At 30.2% G+C, this 16,277-nt stretch overlaps 8 protein-coding genes and 1 pseudogene across 9 annotated transcripts, besides 2 other annotated features; 2 read left to right on the top strand and 7 right to left on the bottom strand.

Moving 5' to 3' along the window:
• Nucleotides 1-103: part of a mobile genetic element that runs on past the window's edge.
• A 1,374-nt stretch (nucleotides 104-1,477) lies between these two features.
• On the bottom strand, nucleotides 1,478-1,714 carry TVAGG3_0756140 (N-acetylmuramoyl-l-alanine amidase family; the record flags this gene model as incomplete). The annotated part of the gene is made up of 1 exon (XM_001307392.1): nucleotides 1,478-1,714. One exon carries the CDS (start codon nucleotides 1,712-1,714, stop codon nucleotides 1,478-1,480), a length of 237 nt encoding a protein of 78 aa, XP_001307393.1.
• A 968-nt stretch (nucleotides 1,715-2,682) lies between these two features.
• TVAGG3_0756150 (glycine-rich protein family) lies at nucleotides 2,683-3,699 on the bottom strand (the record flags this gene model as incomplete). Its single annotated transcript, XM_001307391.1, has 1 exon — nucleotides 2,749-3,393. One exon carries the CDS (start codon nucleotides 3,391-3,393, stop codon nucleotides 2,749-2,751), a length of 645 nt encoding a protein of 214 aa, XP_001307392.1.
• Nucleotides 3,700-4,572: 873 nt separating this feature from the next.
• Nucleotides 4,573-4,806, bottom strand: TVAGG3_0756160 (GTPase protein; the record flags this gene model as incomplete). Its single annotated transcript, XM_001307390.1, has 1 exon — nucleotides 4,573-4,806. The coding sequence occupies one exon, from the start codon at nucleotides 4,804-4,806 to the stop codon at nucleotides 4,573-4,575; it is 234 nt and encodes a 77-aa protein (XP_001307391.1).
• A 14-nt stretch (nucleotides 4,807-4,820) lies between these two features.
• Nucleotides 4,821-5,172, bottom strand: TVAGG3_0756170 (GTPase protein; the record flags this gene model as incomplete). Its single annotated transcript, XM_001307389.2, has 1 exon — nucleotides 4,822-5,172. One exon carries the CDS (start codon nucleotides 5,170-5,172, stop codon nucleotides 4,822-4,824), a length of 351 nt encoding a protein of 116 aa, XP_001307390.1.
• A 582-nt stretch (nucleotides 5,173-5,754) lies between these two features.
• TVAGG3_0756180 (UBA-like family) lies at nucleotides 5,755-8,115 on the bottom strand (the record flags this gene model as incomplete). Its single annotated transcript, XM_001307388.1, has 1 exon — nucleotides 5,755-8,115. The coding sequence occupies one exon, from the start codon at nucleotides 8,113-8,115 to the stop codon at nucleotides 5,755-5,757; it is 2,361 nt and encodes a 786-aa protein (XP_001307389.1).
• Nucleotides 8,116-8,311: 196 nt separating this feature from the next.
• Nucleotides 8,312-9,154, bottom strand: TVAGG3_0756190 (spectrin binding; the record flags this gene model as incomplete). The annotated part of the gene is made up of 1 exon (XM_001307387.1): nucleotides 8,312-9,154. One exon carries the CDS (start codon nucleotides 9,152-9,154, stop codon nucleotides 8,312-8,314), a length of 843 nt encoding a protein of 280 aa, XP_001307388.1.
• A 676-nt stretch (nucleotides 9,155-9,830) lies between these two features.
• On the bottom strand, nucleotides 9,831-10,666 carry TVAGG3_0756200 (RNA polymerase II transcription regulator recruiting protein; the record flags this gene model as incomplete). Its single annotated transcript, XM_001307386.1, has 1 exon — nucleotides 10,072-10,572. One exon carries the CDS (start codon nucleotides 10,570-10,572, stop codon nucleotides 10,072-10,074), a length of 501 nt encoding a protein of 166 aa, XP_001307387.1.
• A 751-nt stretch (nucleotides 10,667-11,417) lies between these two features.
• Nucleotides 11,418-16,277: part of a mobile genetic element that runs on past the window's edge.
• On the top strand, nucleotides 11,494-12,630 carry TVAGG3_0756220 (uncharacterized protein; the record flags this gene model as incomplete). The annotated part of the gene is made up of 1 exon (XM_051245438.1): nucleotides 11,494-12,630. The coding sequence occupies one exon, from the start codon at nucleotides 11,494-11,496 to the stop codon at nucleotides 12,628-12,630; it is 1,137 nt and encodes a 378-aa protein (XP_051092025.1).
• TVAGG3_0756230 lies at nucleotides 13,421-16,143 on the top strand (annotated as a pseudogene). Its single transcript has one exon. A coding segment is annotated over exon 1 (2,723 nt).

Below are 16,277 nucleotides of genomic sequence, written 5' to 3' on the forward strand. Positions count from 1 at the left end.
TGACCTGAAGACCTCGAAGCATTGGATTTTCTAAAACCGTTCTTTGCATTGCATTCTTCGGAAATGTTAACACAACATCTGTAACATTATGAAGAGCGTATGAGAAATCTGAGCTAATACCTTCAGGAGTGATGCAACCTCCATTTAGTGAACGAACGTCAATATGTTGAGCTGGAATCATGAATGGATCTTCCTTACTGAATAAACGTGGTATTGCTTTAACTGATTCTTCAATTAAACCATATCCTGGTGTAATGCATTTATCCTCTAAAACTTCCATCTTTGTGCATGAAATAATAACGTTATCAACTGTTGCGTCAGCAGATGTAGCGGCTAAGCTTGTAATTAATTTGGTAGAAAGTCCGATTTGTTGGAATTTGCGATCATATTTATAAACATGATTCATAATCTTTTCATAATTTTCATCAGTTATCTTTTCATAAACGTAATTTTGTAAATCAGCAACTCTTAACGGGTCAACCTGACAAAATACTAAAGTATCCCTGAAAACATAATATTTAAGAATGATTTCACCAAATGATTTAGGATAATCATCGAACGCCTGAAATGCTAACAAATCATTTACCGGAATAATCATATCAAAAGTGACATCAACTTCTTCATTTGCTTTCTTGAAAACTTCTGAAGGGTCAATATATTTACCACATACTGAGTTATCATATTTTTGAACATTATTATATAACGAATGAACAAACTTTTTAACTTTCCTTTCTGATTTTGGTTTATATGTTGCAAATGCGAAAGATTCACGGGCGCAATCCATCTGAAGATAACCGGCATCACCTCTTTCGGTTTCTACTTCTAATTGTTTAAAGCTTTGATTTGATGATTTGTAACCAACGAATAAACGCATACATTTAAAAGCGGCATCACATGTGAAAGCTTTATTTGAAACTAGAGTTGCTTTAACTTTGCGTTTAATATATGTGTCACCTAATTGGTTCACATCATGAGCTGGATTTGTAATTCTTAAATGAGTTTGTTTATCATCAAAATATGGAGCATCAGAGTCATAGCATGAACTTTCAAGTTCTCTATAATATCTTCTACCGTCATTCTTTGCGAATATTTCATTTATCTTTTCGAATGAATGAAACACATTTCCATTAATCGGTTTGGTGTTTGGCACCAAATAGTTAGTCGTCATTTATTATTAAATAAAAAATCAAAATTAAAAGATGAAAATGAATTTTTAATTTTAATGAAATAATCAACTATGGCTGCAGGATTCTTTAAAAAATTATGGGATAGAGTAAAAAGAGGAGCGCATAAAGTTTGGGAAACAATGAAGAAAGGAGCAAATTGGATATTTAAGAATAAAGAAGCAATTAGTGACGTTGCTGAATCAATAACGCCAAAAGCCGCCCCAATAAGAGAAATATTAAATAAAGGAGAAAAAGTTTATCAAAGACTTCAACCGATACTAAGATAAAAATAATATTTATTTATTTTTCCACTATCTACCTCCTATTTTATTAAGTATTCCTTCAGCTATTCCACCAATTGCGTTACCTGCTTGTGCTCCCATTGCCGGATTACCTGCTTTAGTACCTAATACTCCACCTATGATAGTTCCTGCCGTTTTCGCTACTGGTGCCAAAAAGTTTGCAACGGGTTTAATAATCTTTTGATGAACCCAACCCGCAGCTTTCTTAATTCCTTCCCATAATTTTTTAAAGAATCCTGCCGCCATTTCTGATTTAATATTAATTAAAAAATATATTTCATCACTTATATTCTAATTTTTATTTAATGATAAATGAAACCAATTTTAAAAATAAATGAAACAGAGGAGGAAGAAATAAATGAAAGTGAAAATGTTCAACAAAAAATAAACGTTGTTAAACCAATTACTGAAATAAAAATTTTTTCATCTGTTGAAGAATTTAATGACTATTATGCTAACAATAAAAAATTATTTGAAGAATTGACAACATGTAAATTGAATAAAATGTTTAAAGTTGATGGATTCAAAATTTCAAAAATAAAAGGAGTGGTTAGTTTGAAATCTATTCCTCAATCAAGAATCACCTCATTAATGAAAATAGATGATTTAACAAAAAGAATAGAAATTATTGAAGAGCGAATAAATCAAATTATTGATTTCATAAATTCAAATAATCATTAATTTCTTAAAGTTCAATGTTGAACTCAATCTTTATTTTTTACATCATATGTTTACAAAAAAATGATACAAAATCGTTCTATATTGTATGAATTCTTACGTTTACAAAAAATAAATTATTCAAAAATGTAAGACATGAAAATAATTATTTCTATCAGATGAAATATATTTTTTAAAATATCATCCGTGATATTTTGGAATCACATGTTCAGGCTTCAAATAATTTTCAATAAGAAATTTAACAAAATCTTTATATAAAGTCTTTTTTTCATTTAGTCTGTGAAATTCGTCACATACATCATCTAAGTATATTTCTACTATGCACGGAAATTTAATCTTTCCGACCTTTATAATAGGTTTTATATTTTGCAAGAATATATTCTTTGACTCCGGTATATAATCGTTTTTTCTACAAAATTTTATATATTCTTCATATGTATCCCTTTCCTTTATTTTAAGTTCTACATGTAGTCCATACACGTTTGGGCAATAATAGATATCAAAGATGAAAAATTTTCTATTATCTATTTTATCTGGTTTTACTTGTTGGGTCATTTATGTAAAAATAAAAAAAATAAATTATTTTAAAATTAATGTTAATTTTAAATGATACAAAATCGTTCTATATTGTATGAATTCTTACGTTTACAAAAAAAGTCACACAACCCGCATATATATACTACTAAAATTGAAAACATAGATAGAGTCATAATATAAAAAATAGGATAAGAACATATAGTTGTACATCCGAAATATGAACTAATGAAAGTTATTCTAGCATAGCCATCTCCATCATGGCCATTATTTTCTTTATCAACTGGGCTTGTTATTGAGGGCATTGCTTCATTCCCTGATATCATCTCAGTATCAGTGAAATATATTTTGGAGGGGTAAATTGAAGTACCCAAGGGATTTCCTCTTTCATCCATTGCAATACAGCCTTCATGACCTGAAATGAATGAAGAACCTCCTGCACCACCCGACGAACCCCAAATTTGTTTTATCCTATCATCGGTCGTTCCGCCGCAACCTCCATAGTAACCACTACCACCGCTTCCGCCAGGCTCATTTGAGGAAAGACCTGGGCTTCCTTCAAATAGTTTACAGCCAAATGTTTGATTTCCTGGAAGACTTGGGATTGAGTTATGAATGGATGGAAGACCTGGCGAACCACTAAGTCCTCCAGCATGTCCTCCATCTCCTGATTCACTCCCTCCTCCAGAACCCCCACCACCAGCTGCAACCATTATTCTATCATACACAGATGGCTTTTGACCTTGATATTTAATCACTCGAATATCGGTTGATCCGCCTGAACCAGGGGAACTGGCGTCGTAATTTTGGTCATCATAAGCACCATCGCAGCCGCCATTTTTTCCGCCTTTTCCGACAGCACTTACCGGATATATAGTATTGGCACCTCTTGTTCCAATAAATATTGCAAAGTCAGTGGGAAAACGAATTTTAAGCCTACCAGAAGTATAACCACCTTTGCCCCCTGCAGAAGTTACTTTATTATTTACGATAAAACTACCACCGCTTGCACCCCATAGTTCAAATTTATATAATCCAGGCTGTAATGTGACAATATGGTATTCAGAGCCTGTGAAGCTGTAATCCCAAGTCCCAACATACCTTTGATTAATCAAATATTGGATTCAATATAAAATGATTATCATGCAACAAACGTCATTAGCCATTAAAGGGTTGATGGTATAACTTTCATTTTCCTGAAAAAATGAAATTAAATCTTCATATCTTTAAAGTAAATGCTAATGAATCCTTAATATAAGGAAGCTAAATAATTCGTCTGGGATCATCTTAATATCAATGAAATAGATTTGGGAGGGGTGAATTGAAGTTCCCAAGGGATTTCCTCTTTTATCCATTGCGATACATCATTTATGACCTGAAATTAATGAAGAACCTTTGCCTGCTGCTCTAAATATTCTATTTTCATAAAATATGTTTCTACCGCTTGCTCCCCATAATTCAACTTTATATATGCCAGAGGGCAGTGTAATATTATGGTAGCTTGAACCCATATAGTTGTATTCCCGGGTTCCGTGATACTTTTGATGACTATTCTTTAGGTTTTATTAAAAAATTATTGCCCTATAGGCAATTACACTCTATCCTACCTTTAAAACAATAGGAAAACAGTTTCATATAAATATGGCAAAAATATAAATAAATATGAAATGATATTTTAATTAATCTTAAGATTCAAGCCAACAGTACACAAACAATGTAATTTCGTGAAATTGTAGTATCTGTGTGAATAACTCTATGAATTCGCCTTTAATTAGATAAGAAATTCGCAGATCATGTAAAATGTTAGTAAAAGCATGACAAAATCGAATCAACCGCTTAAGATTAGCTTTTAATATCACAAGAACTAAAGGCCAATAAAAGAATTACAAAAATTAACAACAAGATCCCTTTTCTTTCTTCTTTTCGAGCTGTCTAGGTGTAGATTGAGATGTAGCATTGCGGGATTTATACATTTCTGCAGCTGCTTGGAAGAGTTCGTTGACTCCTTCTTTGGCCAGAGCAGATGTAACGAAAACTCCCTTTCCATTATATTCCTGGAACTCAGCTTCAGCTGATGATTTAAATTCTTGTATTTCTTGTGGAGTATGGAGGTCAGATTTTGTCATTACGAAAAATAATATTCAGGAAGGTACTTCATCGCGAACTCTCTTGATCCAATTTGGTACTTCCTTTGTAGACTCTGATTCTCCAGCTTCAAAACAGATGAAAGCAACGTCTGAATCTCTGAAAAAGCATTTACTGACTGAATGGTATCTCTCTTGACCAGCGGTATCCCAGATCTGTAAGGAAACAGGTGTACCGTCTGATTTTTTAACATCGGCACAGCTATACGCTGGAGCAACTGTTGGAGGGGTCTGAAAATCAAAACTTTGGCGGAAATAGGTTGATGTTAAACATGTTTTGCCAACACCACTACTTCCAACAAGAATGATTTTGAGAGTAGGTCTTTGGGATTTTGGAACTCCACTCATTATTTCAAAGGATTTGTTTATTGAGAAAAAGTATCAGTTATTTCGCCTCGGATTCTGATCTTATCATATAATGGCCAAGTATAAAATTTTTACAAATGGTCGCGATAAATAATATATTTATTAGCAAACCATTCTATTTTATTAAGAATCCGCAATATTTTTTACAAATTTGCTGTATATGTCTCAAAACAGCATGCTCCTGATTATTAGAGATTTTTATGATTAACTTACCATATGGAAAATAACCGGAAACAAGATGCAAATTTGCTTTCATAAGAAAATTGCATCTGGCTGAAAAATACTTTCTTAACATCTTGATCTCTTATAGAAGAAAGGGAAATCTGAGCTTATATTTCTAAATCTTGTTTGGACTTTGGTTATGAAAATATTTTCATCTTTTCTTGAAATCATAGCCTGAATAGTTGGTCATCTTTGATTAAAGTATGATTACATAAGAATCATTTTGATATTCTTAATAATTATTCAAATAAATTTTGAATTTCGGTTTAAGAGATGCATTATATATGTAAATAAATAATTTATTCTATAAACAAAACAATAATAAGGATAATAATCATTAAATCATTTGAACAATGCCTTATAGTAATTAGCAACAGCCCAACCTGGATTATTGCTTGATTTAGAAAGCAAATCACGAATCATTTCATCTGAAAGGATTAATTCTCTCACTCTTGTATATGTTTTATTAGTTTCCTTTACTGGATTTTGATTGGTTGGAGGAATGTCAGCCAAAACTGAATTGTAAATATGTAAATCCTTGACAAAACTCAAATGGTCATCAGCAGATTTCGGAATTAGTTGATAAGGAACAGTTTTTGGTTCTTCAATAATTGGATGAGAAATCGGAACAGAATGCTGGCTATCGATCTCATCATCTGAAAGAAAAGTGGTTGTTTCAAAAGAATTGCCGGAAATTTTTTGAGATGTCGAAACAATATTTTCAATAATTTGGTTAATTTCAGTTTCACGGTGTTCGTTATGAGTTTCAACGTTTTGGGGTATCTGATTCACCTCCTCAATCTCAAACAAATTCTTTTCAAGAGGTTGGTTTTGATTTTCTTTATTTTCTGAGGAAATTTCTTCTTTATGAACGGATGATTCTTCTGGCAATGGAATGGTTTGACTAACTTCAACAGGTTTAGTTTGATTTTCCGTATTTTCTTGGGATTTTTCAGAAATTTTTGTTTTTTCAACAGGTTTTTGATGAACTTTCTCTTGTTTCTTGGGCTCTTCAGCTTGAGGTTGCATAGAATGACGTATTTCTTTGACGATATTACGGATATCAGGCTTTTTCAAGATTAATCTCGGATAAATGTTGAAATAGTCCAAAGCAATCATGCTGGTACTTCTAATTGCCTTAACAATATCAATTGGAACAAATTCATGCAAAGGAATTGCAACAATGTTCGAAGATTTTTCGTTGTCACTTTTTGGTATTTTTTCGAACGCTGTTAGGCTTAAATAAGGTGCTAAACCAGAATATTTTCTAAGCTGAGCAGCAACTTCCGTCGTTGAGCTTTGAGGACAGAAGGTCATTGAGTTAAGAATAAGTTGAAATTCATTATCAGCTAAATCTATGAGAATATAATGAAAATCTGGAGGATTCCTAGCAAATACGAGATGTAATGACATAATATCATATGTTGGTTTGACATAATTAAGATCTCTGATTTTCATTATTAATTGCAAGATTTTTAAAGAGATTTTCGAACATTTTTTCTTAAGCCTATCATACATGTTAGACTTACGTCCGGAATATTCTCGTAGTTTCCTATTACTATATTCTTGTCTGTTCAATAATAAAATTTTTGAGTTTGAATCGGGAATATCTTTGTAGAAATCACGCAATTTGTCATTCATTTCACATAGATTCGGATATTCTTTCACATTTTCAAGTTCGTACTTGGTTATCCTGTATAATCCTTTCAAAAACTTTCCTGGAGCAGAACTGAAGGCTTTAATGCCAAAGTTATAAATGTCACGATCACTGAAACCTATAACAGCATGTATTAAAGGATATCTTAAGGGTAATTCGATTTTATTTAGTAAATTTAACAAAATTTGGTTCTCTTTTTGAATCAATGGTTCATTTTTGATATCAGTGACTGTTTTTTCAATTAAATTTTCTTCGTTGAATTTTTGAATATTTTCCAAAATTTTTTCGCCAATGGCCAATTTCTCTTTAAGGTCAATTTCATTTACGAGATCTTGAGGGTTGTTTGAGTTTTGGTCACTTGTGTCGATTAAAATTGGTTCATCTGAATCTTCACTTTCATTTGATTCGTTTTGTGCTTGATTTTTCTCCGTATTACTTGTGGTATTTGCACTCTCTTTGATTTTGTTTTGTTCGGAGTAATTTATATTTGATTTTTCATTTTCTTTAGATTTCGGAGTTTCATCAGCTGTTTTAGCGTCTGATTTTGATATTTTCGAATCGTCAGTGTTGCTTTCTTGCTTAGAAATAATATTTTTGGAAGGAATAGGTTTTGCTGATAATAAACTTATCGCCTGTTGTAAGTCACCTTTAGCAGTAATCAGAGCATTAATGGCTTGGCTTCTTGGGTAATTTAAATTCTCAATATATTCAATTGCATCTTCTGTAATAAGAAAATCAGGAATATCTACATAGTCTACCTGTTTTTGTGAGTTTGAATCACGTTTTGAGTCTAAATCTTCATCATAATAGCATTCGAAAATTGCGTTATTATATTCATTAGAAATATTCGTTATGTTTTTAATAGTCTGTCCATTGTGTAGCAATTTAATCGATTCTGATGGAACTTTCGTATATTTTGATATCAATAATTTGATTTCATAAGCTCTTTCTTTATTTTTGAGTACCAGGCTTAGATCAGCAATGTCCTTCCCAGGAAATTTTACAGTAATCGTTGGAAAGTTTTGATCTAGGCTTTTCTGATTCATCCAAAATTGAAAAAATTTGGTCTTTGGATTAAATGACACTTTGCGCTCATTTTAATCAGCAACCATTTAAAAAAGCTAATAGAGGAATAGATGTTTGTTTTTGCTTCCAATTTTTATCAATTTTTTTTATACGAATTTTTGAGTATTTTTTCATTGTTAAATACAATTACATTGCAAACCAAGCTAAATGATATATTTATTCAAAGGTTTTTTGTTGTGCTCCATTTTCAATAAGGAAATTCTCAATTTCTTTCATTCCATATTCTTTTGCCATGTGAAGAGCCGAGTTCTTGGCATGATCAGACACTCCTTTTGAAAAAATGAACTCAACTAAAGAAGGAATTCCGAAGTAAACAGATTTGGAAAGACAAGAATCGAAATTCTTGCTGATACAAAGCTTATACAAGAATAAAGGAAGGTTAAAATACTTCATAACTAAGTTATCTGGAATTTCAATTTCAAAATTCGAATTTAAGTAAATAGCAACATCAGTATTATGCATTATAATAGCATTCTCCATGCAAAAGTAGTCAGGTTTCAAGTTTTCTTGTAAAAGTTCATGAATAATTTGTGGATTCTTTCCATGGAAAGAATATCTGAATGTTTCATCAGATATTTTAGCACCATTGTTCCTAAGGAATCTGAAACAGTTGAGTGATCCATAATACGAGCACCAATCAATATATTTCATTCCATTTACATCTCCATCGTAATTTTTGATATCAAGAGTCCTGAAATTCTCAAAGTCATCAAGCATAATGTATTGCATAACAGAATCTGGAGGATATACATCAAGAATTTCATCGACCATCTTATCTTCATATTTTTTGAAAGAGAGACTCCATCCAGTGTGATATTCCTTTGTAATAAGTGCATAGAATTCATCATTATAGTCTCTTTGTTCTGAAAATTCTAATTTGTATTCTTCATGAAGTTTTTTGAAGACTTCCCAGTATCCTCTGAGATATTTTTCGTTATTTTCTGCTGCACAATTGATTATTTCAGCAATAGCATTTATATTTAGGCAGTAATCATTCATAAATTTAACAATTTCAGAGTAAATCTGTGAAATATCATTAGTATTTAACTGAAAGATGTTGTTGATTACGTTTACATAGTCTTTATATGTGTCCATCATATGTTGGAACATCTCTCTGTCAAGTACTTGCTCTGAAGATATTTCTTGAAAATTTTTGTCAAAAAAAATCATGAAAATTTGCCATTGAAATTATTTATCCAAACCATTTATAAAAAGTTATATCTGCGCTTATGAGAATATTTTATTAAAGTTTTATTTTAACAAATTCTCAAAGATTCCAAATTTGTTCCAGGAGGAAATGATTATTTTCTCTGTAAATCCGGAATTTTCTATTACATATATCAATGTGTAGACAAATATCCAACTGGTTATCTTCGGGATAAAGATATTTGTATTCATTGCATTACATACTGACTCCTTTCATCTAGCAGTTTATAAATCGTTACTATAAGATGATGGGTTGACACATGTTTGATTGATATGCATAATGAAACCATTTTTTCACTAATCCTACTTTCTTATTATGGTCCAAATGGTATTTAAAGTATATAGTATTTACATTCTCGATTGTCTCAATATCTATCACGATTTCAGTTCCGAATTACAGTCTTGTTTTTTAAAAATTCAAAGTGCCATATCAATTTCACTAAATAAATATTATCAAAATCGGCAGAGACAGAACAACGTTTTATTATTTGAAACAAAAACACAAAATATTCAATATCGTTTCCATTGAATTGAGCGGCTGATTTTGAGGATTCATTGAAGGCAATCATCTGATCGTAATAATATTTATACTGTATGATCATGCCTTCTTCGATTTTTCTAGAACAACTTTCGAGAATCCTATAAAAATGTGGAATTATAAAATTAAACATTTTGTAATCATTATACTTACAATTATACAATGTGGATGTTCAGCAACAACTATTGCATAACTCGTCAAAGATTTCGAATTCCACATTGATATATGGTTCATTAAGAAATAGTTCTTGATATTGGAATGATGGTGTATCTGATGTTGTGCTACTTTCTGTTTGAGAATTTGAATTCTTTTTCATTTTTCTCATCAAAAGATGATATCTATTTTTGATATTTACATTAGTTCTACCAGGCATAAGTTTGGCAATTTCTGTCCACTTTTGTCCCCATTTATTAACTTTCTGAATTATAAGTTGATCTTCTTCTTCAGTCCAAGGATCTTTCTGAATATTTTGGGAAAGATAGTGTTTGTAGCGTTCTCTGACTTGTCTAGCATTTCTACCTGGCATAAGGCTAGAAATTATTTTCCATGATTTTTGTCCAATTCTGGAAACCATGTAGAGGATGAATGTGTCTTCTTCCAATGTAAATTTCTTCTTACCACTTTCTTCTTTCTTGGGCAAATAAATACCAGGCTGGGTAATGCAATTCATCATTTGCGAGAAATGAATTTTGGTTATACTCTCAAAAAATAGACTTCAATTTATAGCGGTTTTCGGTTAATCATAGAATTTTAATTTTGAAATTCATTAAGACAATAATATGGCATTATTTTCCAACAAATTAATTGAATTTTTTTGAAAATAATAGAATATTTGAATATTATAGAAATCTCCTTTAAATTGAGAAGTTTACTTGAAAATACTAAGAAATTTATGCTCATTTCTTAAACATTATGCATAAATACACAAAACACTATTTGCTCACAATAACTTACTTTTCAATTACTTTCAAAATTAAGTTATTAATTTTTTATAGAGCTTAAATTTTTGGTGAAAAATACCTAATAATGTGTTTCCGAAAGATTTAGTTTTCATAAACTTTTGTCAAACTAGACTTGATTTTTTGAGCGAAAAAATAATCGTTTATATTAAAATTGAATTACAAAACAATTGCCAGTCTTATATAAGTTTTAATGATATATTAAATCTTACATCAAAAACATTTTTAATATTATTTATTAAAGATTTTGGACAGCCAAAAACTATTCACAATTTTTGATAAGCATTCAAAATTAATATGGGATATTTTATTTTTAAAACTGCAAAATAAATAATTACACTAATTCTTCTTTCTATTGATATTAAAATAATTCAAATACTTCCAACAAATTTTAAGAACATCAACTGTAAGTAGTATATGTTGAAGGGTTGTGTGACTTTTTTTGTAAACGTAAGAATTCATACAATATAGAACGATTTTGTATCATTTTTTTTAACATATGAAGTAAAAAATGTATGATTCTTACGGTTTTTATTCTTACGTTTTTGAATAAATCAAGATTTAAAAAATTGACTTCTTACGTAAAATTAAAACTAAGTTAAATTTATTTTTTTTTATTTTTTATTTTATAATAAATGAGTATAACAACTAATTCATTGAAATCTTTAAAGTTCACTAATTCAGAATTAGAAAATATTTTAGAAAATTTTGGAGACGGTTCTTATCCAACATATATGCAGAATGTGAAAGAGTTTTCCAGATTGTTGAATGAATTTAAATATAACGGACCAATTACTAAAAAGGCTATAATGAGATATTTATATCCCAAAAAAGTTGAAAAACAGGAGAATATTCCTCTTTATGGTCCAGAGGACCTGGGCTCAGAGAGCCTTGAAACACCTCCTGAATATTTTGAAGAAAAAATTAAACAAGATGAATATTATAACGATGAGATTGAGAAATTGGAACAATTAAGAAATGAAATAGATGAAAGAATTAGTGAATTGAGAAATGCTGAGAATGAAGTAGAGGGTTTAATGAATATCCCAGCTTCAGAATCAGAAGTTCAAAAATCACATGAGGAAAGATATAAAAATTACTTTTTGGAATCTACTAAAAATTTATTAGATGGTGATATTGACGAAACACTTTCAGAAGAAGGCACAAAATTTATTCATAAACATAAGCTTCAGTTTATTGACGATGGAGATTATCCATGTATATTACTTTCACCTCCTCTTGATTCTGAAAAATTCAAAAAAGCACTGAAAAATGTAACATATGCAACAAATACGATTAAGAAAGAAGACCATGATATTTACACAAATTATTATTTAAATAAATGTACAGGTGTTGATAAAGTTTTTGATTTGTTAGATAAAATATCAAAAGAAACAATTGGTACATATAAAATTTTATGCGATTGTGGTTTCATTATTGAAGATACCAATAATGTTTCATATGAAAGAACAGCACCGAAGGAAGACGAAGTTGAAAGGTCTATACCATTCGTTATTAAGAACATAAAAGATATGAAAACTTATAAACATTATATTTATTCATTTATTTCAGAAAAAATGGAAGCAACCCATAAAACATCATCTCATCATTTTATAGCTATTCATACATTCCTTTTCAAAGTTGTGAAATTAAATAAGACAGGAATTAGATTTAATGTATCAGGGTACGCATTCTTGAGTAAATTAAAATGTATTCGTCACGTCGCAGATGATAAAAATTTATGTGTTCTTAATTCATTTTATGGACTTTAGCCCTGGACTCTCTGAGTCTCGGACTTTAAAAAAAATAAACTTTATTTTTATTTATTTTTTAATTTTTATTCTTACATAAATGAACAAAAATGGAACAGCTAAAATGAATGATAATCAAATAAGAGCCGAAGGTAGAAGGTTATTTAAACGCTTCTATAACATTCCTGATGGTGTTAATCCTAAAACTCGTAGAAGTTATTTAAATGAAGCCATAGATGCATATGAAGGATTTGACATTTCATCAGAAAGTGAGAGGTTAGCAAGAATGTTAAACGTTAATATTGATTTTTATTATTGTGACCCTCAACCAGAAGACGTAGACATTAACAAGGTAGACTTTCCATTAGTGGAATCAATAATGATAGATCCAGAATTTGAAACAGTAAATATTTTATTAACACAGAGTCCATGTGGAAAACTTCACGCTGACAGAATTACAGACGTTGAAGCACTCACAGGATATAAAGTTTGCCCCTTTTGCAAAGAAGAAGTATATTCTATCCGTGATGATCCAGAAAGGAAAAACCAAAGAAGATTTTTAAAACATTGTGAGAAATGTAAAGAAAATAATGGAAGATTAATTCAAGACGTTCAATTGCAAAACACACAACAACCATATGCACCACATATCACGAAACAGAAGATATATCAATGGCTATTAGCACATAATTTGCAGGAATATTATAAACCAACAAGATATTATATTACTTTTGACTTCGAAACATTAGAGACTAAAGAAGAACTTCAACTTTCTGAATGTGCAACTTTGAACGCTTACTTAAAACCATTTATGGTATCATCAACTGTCAAAATAAAGCCGCAAAGCGGCGAGGTCGTAGACCGTGATAAAACATTTACGAGGAATTTTTGCTTAACATCAAGTGATTCGTTTCTCTGATTGGATTGAATTTTTATTTTCAACCTGTTCATTAGTTGCTAAATCAAATATTGAACAATATGAAGAATTAATGAATACATTAAATGAGAAACAAAAGGAAGCAATGAAAGAGCTTTTAGATGAAGAATTTAATAAAGTGAATATCATTGGTTTTAATTCGGGAAAGTTTGATTTAAATTTAATTCTTCGTGATTTAAATACTGCAAAATGGAAGATAAAATCAATGCTGGGTTCTTCTTCTCAATTTAAGCAATCATTGTAAAGAAAACAAACTGTCCATATGAATTAAGATTTATTGACATCAGAAATTATATAGCGGGTGGAACATTAGACCAATTCACTCAAGATTTCGGAAACAATAAATCACGTGTTAAATCCTTTTTCCCTTATCAATTCATCACATGGGAGAATTACGAAGATGAATTATATAAAAAGGAACCATTCAAAGATTCATTTTATTCAGCATTAACACAAGAAACAATATCCGATTCAGATTATCAAATATATCTCAATGATGCTAAAAATTTTGAGAATAGATTAGAATATTTTATTCATTATTGCAATAAAGACGTGTGAAATTATGATTGACCCAATTGATAAAATTATCGAAGAAACATTTGTTTATAAAATTGACATGCTTCATAATCTTTCTTTATCATCGAATGCATCAATGATTCGTTACGCGTTAGCATATAAGAACTTCAATCCTAACGAAACATATCCAGAAGAAGAAAATGTGGAATCAAGTTTTGAATTAACGAAAAAGTATTGGAAATATAAAATTGAATCATATAAGAAACAAGATGAAAAGGCGAAAAGAGATACAAAAACAATGTTTCAATGGATGACTATCAATACTATCACGATTTAATCCTTTCATCTAAATGCAAAATGTGTGGTAAAGCGTTTACATATGCAAATAAACCAACATTGGATAGAATCGATAATGAAAAACCACATACCAAAGAAAATTGTCAGTTAATGTGTTGTTATTGCAATGTCGTAAAATCAAATAAAGATGAAGATGTTCAACGTTTAAGAATCAATTTAAGAAATTATGCATTAAAAAATAATTTACCAATGACTTTAGATTCAGTTGAAGCTTATCACATTCTCCGTAATGGAATTACTGGTGGTCTATCAAATGTTCAACATCGTGTTAATCTTAAAGGAATCACGCACATTAATAAACTTTCATATAATCCAGAAACTAAAACTGTATCAAATGAGGACACCACCAACATTATGACTCATTTCGTTGGAGTTGACTTTAATTCATTATATCCTTCATCATTTTCATCTAATCCTCATGATTTCATTCAATATACTGACCATAAAATGTATATGCCGGGAAGATTGAATGGTGTTATCATTTGTGATACAGCAACAAAGAAAGCAAAAGCACTGGGAATAATTAGAAGAAAAATACTTTATTCGTGGCTGAAGTAAAGGGTCACATTGATGAAAAATACATTAATGATTACATAAACTTTTTACCGATAATAAGAAACTTAGATATTATCACAGATGAAAAAACAATTGGCAGTTTTATGTATAATTACATGAAATCAAACAATCTACCAGTTGACCAGAAACAGAGAAATTAACTCAGTTAGCATCAACACACAACCAATATCAACCATTTTCTTCTTATTATCTTTGGTATCTAATAGACAGATTTCATTTTATCATTGATGATATTCAATCAATTTTAACATTTACGAAAAACACTTGTTTTAATGAATTTGCGAACGAATTTATGAACGAAAGACAAAAGGCTGAATTAGAAGGAAATAAAGGAAAAAGTTTATTTTGCAAGATTTCACTTAATGGATCATATGGTTACGATGCAATGAATACACAAAATTACGCAAAGACTAAAATAATGAATGCACAGAAGTCACGCGTTGCATGTATGTCAAATAAGTTTAAAAACATAAGAGAAATAGGAGATACATATCAAGTGATGCTTAAAGATAGATTTTATAGATGTGATACATGTTTACAAGAGGCATTCTTCACTTTAGATAATGCTAAATACTGGTATTTGGTTTTCATTTATGATTTTATGTATAAATGCATGAATGTTAATCGTTTTCATTTCATTGAAGGTGATACTGATTCATCTTATTGGGCAATCGCTGGCGACCCAAATCTTCCTAACACTCAAGCATTTCAAGCAATTGTTACGATAAACAATTTTATGATAAAAACATTTTCAAATTCGCACCATTTGATTTCTTCTGTTTTGATGAGAAATTTAAACCTAAATTAAAGAATAAAGCTGAAGAAAAAGCACATGAGAAGAAGTTATTGGGTTTAGCAATTGAGAAACAAGGTGATAACATGGTTGCTTTATGTCCTAAGTGTTATACATCATTCAACGGTTCAATTGATGGAAGTGATTTTAAAAAGATTGCACAAAAAATGAAAGGTGTTAGTTTACGACAAAATAAACAATTAACACCTAAAAATTATTTGGATATAATAAATGATAAATTGATATTTGATGGTCAGAATATTAATTTACAACTTAAAAATGGGTCAATGACTCGCTTAACAATTGGTAAGACTGCATTAACAGGAGCACACACTAAGGCTGTATGTTGTGAAAATGGATGTTGTATGCCATTTATTTAATTTATATAATGAAATGCCACAGAAGAGACAAAAGGAACCGTTAATGATGGTTTTGATACTATGATTCAAAGAGGTGGGCACCCTTAAAACATTATTTTATTTTTATATA

The sequence above is a fragment of the Trichomonas vaginalis genome, chromosome III (genome assembly GCF_026262505.1).
Source record: "Trichomonas vaginalis G3 chromosome III, whole genome shotgun sequence".
Classification (NCBI taxonomy): Eukaryota; Parabasalia; order Trichomonadida; family Trichomonadidae; genus Trichomonas; species Trichomonas vaginalis.